The sequence below is a fragment of the Sinocyclocheilus rhinocerous genome, unplaced genomic scaffold (assembly GCF_001515625.1).
Source record: "Sinocyclocheilus rhinocerous isolate Xijiao unplaced genomic scaffold, SAMN03320098_v1.1 scaffold463, whole genome shotgun sequence".
In the NCBI taxonomy this organism is placed as follows: Eukaryota; Metazoa; Chordata; class Actinopteri; order Cypriniformes; family Cyprinidae; genus Sinocyclocheilus; species Sinocyclocheilus rhinocerous.
Genome location: NW_015627535.1, coordinates 779,621 through 787,057, shown reverse-complemented (window position 1 = coordinate 787,057; position 7,437 = coordinate 779,621). Strand labels below are relative to the sequence as shown.

General features: G+C 37.0%; 1 protein-coding gene across 1 annotated transcript in view; it reads left to right on the top strand.

The window, feature by feature from the left end:
- Window positions 1-848: 848 nt before the first annotated feature.
- The window catches only part of LOC107728757 (transmembrane protein 104-like), a 35,186-nt gene continuing 28,597 nt past the window's right edge, over window positions 849-7,437 (top strand). The window contains exons 1-5 of the mRNA XM_016539042.1: window positions 849-913; window positions 1,293-1,401; window positions 2,414-2,510; window positions 2,619-2,699; window positions 7,177-7,276. Coding sequence (XP_016394528.1) covers window positions 849-913; window positions 1,293-1,401; window positions 2,414-2,510; window positions 2,619-2,699; window positions 7,177-7,276 — 452 coding nt within the window. The remainder of the gene's footprint in view (window positions 914-1,292; window positions 1,402-2,413; window positions 2,511-2,618; window positions 2,700-7,176; window positions 7,277-7,437) is intronic.

The window sequence follows — 7,437 nt, the reverse complement described above, 5'->3', positions numbered from 1 at the left end:
TTGAGGATTTTCTTCCAATAGTTCGTGCATCATGAACAGTGAGTGATCTGCTTGCTACAGTATTTTTCTCTGTGCATCCGTCTTCAGCGTCTCTGGCCTCTGTTAATGGCTGTTTATAGACTTCATATTTTCACATAAATGACATTTTCGAAAATGATTGCATTGCAATGCAGTTTGTGCAAGTCCAGAACAGAGACGAGCTGCAATAAGACAAAAAACAGCCGATTGCCGATCGCGTAAGTTCCAGGGGAAGCTCAAGTTCGGCCGTCCTACACACGTTTCAGAAAGGCGGGGCATAGAGGAGAAACAATAATGTACAGTATGTGGAAAATAATGTGTTTTTTGAACCTTAAACCGCATAAACACATTTCATTACACCAAATACACAAAATAATGTTCTTTTTAGCAGCATCATATGACCCCTTTAAGTGCATACCTTCCTGCTTGGCAAGGCTGCTAGATTATTTTGGGGTCTTACATATCAGGTTTAGGAGGCTGTGCGTATTAGATTTCCATCGATATTCTTTATGGTGGTTTTCTCAAATTCATGCCCTAACAATATGCAAATTGGAGACCCATTCTAACCCTATTTGGCAGTGTAATTCTCTACCTCGTCTCTACCTCATCTTGTGTGCTATGAGAGCACAGCCTTGTCTTCTTTTGGTCTTTCTTGCATGCGATTTCTCTCTGTCAGCTCATCTTTAGCTGATCTCTCAACCCTGTTACCACTGCCGCTGGTGCTGTTACCATCAAAACACATTTATCACCTCTGCCAAGTGCCAACCTGCCAGCTGTCGGAGTCACTGACAGAGCCCAGGGGAGAGTTATGAGTGTTTAGATGAAACGGGATGGAGCTGTATATCAATGAAACAGCAGAGGAAAGAGCCCAGACAGCAGTGGTCTTTAAATACAGGTTATAGGAGGAGATGGACGTAGTGTATATGACATACAGTTTTGCATATTATGCTCTAGGGTTGAATGATATAGTTAAAAGTCTGTGTGTTTGTGTGTAAAATGATGTATAAAAATGTGTAAAGCCTTTAATGAAGTAGATATGATCAATTATTATTTTTTCCCCCACTTACAAAGCCAGCACAACATAAAAGTTCAGGTGGGGAAAGATTGCATTTAGTGAAGGAAAAAAAAACCTTTTTGTTTGCTGTTTAAAATAATGTGCAAAATCATGATTATCAATTTTTACTTTATTTTATGTTGTCTTTAAGGATTTTCTTTCTGATACCGGCCAGTGGCTTGTCTTTGTATTATGTTTTTCCTTGTTCTTATTTTTTAAGACTTTTAACTCTTCTGTCTTTTCTCAGTTTCATGACCACCACATTTGTTATTGAAGCCATGGCTGCTGCCAATGCCCAGCTGCGCTGGAAGAGGAGAGAACAGGAAGAGGTTAGTGACTGTATCAGTTTAATGCCAGCTCTACTCTGAACATTATGTTCTTATTCTGTCTCAGGTCATTCCCTATGAAAATTTCACTGATCATGCAAATGTTGCACGTCCCACTGCAGGTAATCAAGCCAGAAAGTCAGTGAAGCTTTAAACAAGACTGACCTATCAGAGAATGAAACGGGGCAATTTAGGACAGAAGTGCTAAAATAGAGCTATTATGTGTTGAAGAAAACTCACAATGAGGCCACTGCTAAGTACATTTCTAGTCTGTTTTACCAATACAAATAGAAAACATCTCTGGCAAACAATCTTAGCCTATAAAACTCTAAAAGCAAAATGTTTATATTTAATAGATGATCTCTTAAAAGGACAGTTCACCAAAAATGAAGATGTTATCATTCACGCTCCCTCATGTTGTTCCAAACCTGTATGTCATTACCTCACAAAAGAAGTTAGGCTGAATGTTCACCATACAATGAAAATCAAAGGGGATGAGTGCTGTAGAGCTCCAAAAATAACCTAAAAAGCACCATAGATGTGAAAAACTATATTCAAAGTCATCTGATGCCATAAATTACAGATCAAACGCTAGTTCAAAATACAGTAAAAACAGTAATGTTGTGAAATATTATTACAGGTGAATATGTTTATTACTGTTTAATAAACAGTAAAATGTAATTTATTCCTGTGATGCAAAGCTGAATTTTCAGCATCATTACTCCAGTCTTCAGTGTCATGATCCTTCAGAAATCATTCTGATGTGTAAACTGTGATACATTTCTTTCAAGATTCTTTAGTGAATAGAGAGTTCAAAAGAACAGTAATAGTAAAGGCATTTATAATTTTACAAAAGATTTTTCTCAATTTAATCCACCCTTTCTAAATTAAAATATTCAATTCTTTCAAAAAAAAGAAAAGAATTACAGACCCCAAACTTTTTGGTTTTTGGTTGTAAGCATGTTTTTTTTAGAATGATTAAACTAACCATTTTTGTGGTCACAACCATTTTAAGGTTAATGACAGCGACTCCAGCTCGGACTATTCGGATGACGAGGTTGTCATCCGGGGACGTTCGGAACCCGTCGAGACGCGGCCCATTCTCTCTGTCCGTAAGTGCTGTTTGTATTGCTTTGTGTCTTTGTCAATATAATTGTTTGCAGTGTTACTCGAGATCAAAATCTTAAGGTCACCGTTGGTTTTGTCATCTGATATAACAGAGCGTGCCGCGAATATAGACCACTTTGACATTGTCGAGAGAGTTGAGATGGGACAAATGGCCTCCATGTTTTTTAATAAAGGTAAGAGTTCTTGCATCATTATGCACTACTATGTAATCTTCAGTTAAGACATTTAGCTTTATAAGGCTATTAAACAGGCCTTAAAAGATGGCTTCCGAAGGTCAAGTTTTGCTGGAATCTTCAGTCACAGTGAACAAGGCTATTGGCTGCTAATGTGGTGTAATTAGAACTAGTTTAATTACTTTTGGTTGTAATTACCTCACTCTAGATCTGTTATCTACTCTTATGTAAGGAAAGGGGAGGCTTGCTTAAAGACGGAGAACCCAGGTAATGAGAATCTTATGATGAATACGAAGAAGACGTGTTCACCTTGAACTACGTACCAAGGTGTCATTTATACAGATTCCTATTTTCAGGATTCTTGCCCTCCCAAGCATCATTTCACGAGCGGCGCTACGCAAAGGCTGACTCAACAGTGCCCAGAGCAGCCTTGTAATATCTCAACAGCATTGCTTTTGGCATCTTTTCCAACCATCAAGCAAAGGAGGGACATTAGAAATGGCTTGCTGCACTGTTCCATACAGGGTTGGAAATTTAACTGGGGCTTGGGGCCAAAATGCCACTAAAATGAACAAAAATCCTGACAAATTCAAGATAAGGGGGTACAAATGCCTCTACACAATTAAACTGGAGTTCAAAATTAGAGAACAATCTATAAGTACTTGATTGTTTTTTTTTTCTGAAATACTGTTAATGTTAATCGCTCAATACCACAGTTATACTAACGTGTGTGATAAAATAACCAAGGCATTTCAACAAAAGCCTTTATTCTGTGGAAAACACAGTGATCAAAATCAGAGGACAGTAACCACTGTAGCATGATAGAAGATTACAGCTAAAATTTTGGAGGGTTACAGCTGTCAGAAATTAGTAGGAAGTGTAACATCCCTCATTTTGACTTCTGCGGCCGCAGGATATCACTGGTTTCTCACACTGCACTGGTGTGATCTTGGTCCACTCCTCTTCCACTCTCTTCCATAGTTCAGTAACTGTAGTGGGTTTCTTAGCCATGAATTTGTTGCCAAGGATTTTCCAGAGATTTTAAATCAGGTTTAGATTAGGACTCTGGGCCGCTATTTCATTAATTCAACGTTTTCATTAATTCAAGATCAAAGATTTATTTTACAAGTTTTTTGCAGCGTTGAGCATTATAACCAATCACACGCGTTTCTGTTGAGTTTATGGATGCGATGGCCAATCAGAGGTGTTCAGATTAGTCACCGGTGAAGAAGAAATCATCTGAAAATGCAGGCGTTTTGTTCAGGACACATGCTTACTGACTGAATTCTGCACTCTCGCAAATTCTTTCATCAAAAGAGTAGATACGATGTAAACCAGTTTAATTTTGCAGTGTAGACACAGCTTCAGTGACTATAACGGGAGTTTTTCTGAGAGTGCATAGCTCATCGACTGCTTCAGTGAGCTGGAATGTTCTTTGCTCGCTTTCTGTATTTAATTTATTCCCAGTTTAAATAACTGTTTTGTTCTTCAAACTACTAAGTTAACCAATATAAAGTTTAGATTTTCTAATGCGTAAAAAGTAAACTAATTTATAGACTATTCTTAACTTATGTCTGTGTAGCCTTACAAGAATATGATGAGCCGTTTTCCCACTCATAAAAACATTTTTATGTATTCTATTAATCAAAATTTATAAGCATTATTAGATGCTTTATTACAAGAGCAGTAAACAACAACGATTTTTCATAATGCAGTTCTTCTTTATAATAAATGAAAAAATTATGTAACAAGAATTCATATGCTTTATGTAGGCTATTTGCATCATACAGCATTATGCAGTTGTCGTCTAAATGTGCCACATTTGAGCAGCATTAAACAGATGGTGTAAATAAACATACCATGATCGATGTAGCTTCTGTACCACCTTTGCAGTGTAAATGTTGTTGAGAGAATTTTATTGGTAATAGTCAATAGAATTCTGATTGATTAAAGTAACTGGTTAAATAGTATTTGACATAAAAGGCAACACAGAAACAGTTAGTAAGGTAATTGTAAAAATTGACCTTACAAGGGTAAAAAATGCCCTGGAAATCAATTCCAGGTGGCAAACATGGAAAAGTTCATTTCTGACCCTTGTCCCATACGTCCACAGCATGTGATGGCAAACAGCACCCACTAGGTGGCGCACTCGTCACACCCTCCAGCAAACCAGTGCCACACGCACTCACTTTTGATGAACACAAACACACTCTTGTAGCTTCAAGGCTTTGCGTTTTCTCAGCACGGACGTCACACGCTAGCCCTGTCGACTCTTCGTTATTCTATTAAGCGTGATGTGTTAAAATAGCTTGCTTTGCCCTGACCTTTCCTAGTGCAGAATGGAGTGAAGTGGCCACTTTGGAGGTGCACTTGGGAGAAGCTAATGACTACCTGAGCAGCATAGCAGACTCTGATCATAAATGTATTAAATGGAAGCATAACTCACTGTGAAGGAGATTAGTTTAGTTAGTGTGACTTTAGTATTGACTGTAGCTTTAAATGTAATACTCGTTTGCCCTCCTGTCTTAGGACATGCTGTCTTTTTAATGCTAGTGCAATTGCTAAATGCAGCCTTTGTAAAGGGGGTGATCAATCCATGAGCTGCCATTCAGAGGCAAGAAAACGCAGAAACTACACCAAAATCAACTGTAGTTAGAACCATTAATATATGTGAATGGACTTTAGGATTGTTGAGGCAGGTGGGAGGTTGTTTCTAGAGAAAACACAATCAGCGACTATTTGGTTGCAATTAAGGTGGAATGTGAATCCGCTGTGGTCTGAAATTACTAACAGGAATCCTGGCTTTCGTCGTTTTATCATTGGACAGATTTCTTCATGGCCGCTGGTTTATCAGGGGTGTTCACAGTGACTGTAACCTTCCCACTGACAGGTCAATCAGAAGTCAGCTTCGGATAATGTCACTGAGGAGATAGATTAGTTCGTGATTGATTTTGTTTTTAGGTGTGCTTGCTAAGACTATTACTTTTGGCTCATGATGGGGATTTTTTCAAAACCCCTAACCATAACTTGTTAAACTTTGGTGCATAAATTGTCTTGCACTTGTTATGCTACATGCATGATTGATACCTTAAATCATGTAGCTCATGAAGAAGAGGTGTGCTATTACTTTTCAAAGTGATTAGACTTACGGGTTTCAGCTGGTGGATAAAACTAGAACAAAATCCCTTAGACTTGAGTTGAAGGAAGAACCTGAGCCATATTTAATTTTGCGCATGATCACATTTTCCAATTTTTTTTTTATGTTTAGATTGCCTCAGTTAGTTATTCTTTACCTAAATTCACTTTTTAAAAACAATAGATCTTTATTTTTTTGTGTTTTGATTTTAAATGTGTTTAAAAAAAATAGTGTAGAATTTTAATATATATGTCATTCATCGGTTATCAGCCATAACATGAAAATAATTATTAGCGTATCTAAATCGACCCAAATATGATTTATCATTGCTTTCTTTATTACATTTAAATGTACATATCCCTAATGAAGCAAGAAGTTTGGATTTTAATTCTGAGAAATTGTTCAAAAATAATATAGAAACCTCAGTATTTCTATATTTATAGTAACAGACTCACTTTTTCAATTTTATAAATTTTGTTTAAAAAAATTGTAAAATAAGCACTTCACCTGACTTGGTGTTCATAATTCCCCATGTTTTCTGCCAGGTTTTTGAAACTCATCTTTGTAAAATGAACTGGAACCGGTTTAAAAATTATATTCTTAATTAACCTCAATATTTCAATATTTAAAGTAACATGCTCACCCTTTCTCCTTTATAAGTTTTGCTTTAAAAATTGTAAAATAAGCTCTGCAACTGACTTTTATAATTATACGTTTATAATTTCACATGTTTTCTGCCAGCTTTTCGCCACTTATTTTCGTAAAAATGAACTGGTTCTGACAGCAACATTTGCTGTTTCTTTTATTTGGAGGGAATAATGACTCAATTAAGCTTGTAAAAGAGTATATTGTAATTCTTTCTTTATTTAAATCTAGTTTTAATAGTCTGTTAGCTCTAGTGGACTTCAGAGTAATTAATGAGCTTATTGGTTGGCTGGACCGTTCAAGATCCTCATAGGAGCTTCGGTGATGATGAATGTATGATATGGTATGTGTTTCCTCTTGAATGCTCTCCATCTCATCTCCAACTGGCAGGGATTGAGTGATGGATGGATGGAGGAACAGGTGAAGAGGAGTGTGGGGTTAATGAAGGGAAGAGCAGGGGGGAATTTCGTAATGAAGTGCTTGCTTTTTTAATTAGGATGATTTATACGGCTGTTATGTGGCTCCATGCATTTAGTGGGTATAAAGTGTTGGGGAGGAACAACATTAGAGGAATCTTCTAGGGAATGATGCCGCCCATCTTCATGTTCAGTCAACATCTCCACCTGTTTGTATTTGAAGTGATGTTTTATGTAAAGCCATGAATCTTTAGAATGACAGATGATGCTTCTTTCGCAGTTGGCGTCAACATGTTCTACATCTGTCTCATCGTGTACCTGTACGGAGACCTGGCCATTTATGCCGCTGCTGTACCTGTATCATTGATGGAAGTTGCATGGTGAGTTAATTTTTCATTGAATCTGTCTGCTATTTTATCTCAGTGGTTTGTACAGACAAATTGCAAGCAAAAATCATCAGACAATGTAGCATTTACTAGATAGGCCTTTAGAGTTTGAATCTGTCTTTTAGTTTTCCTGGTTCAAGTGTGTATATATATAT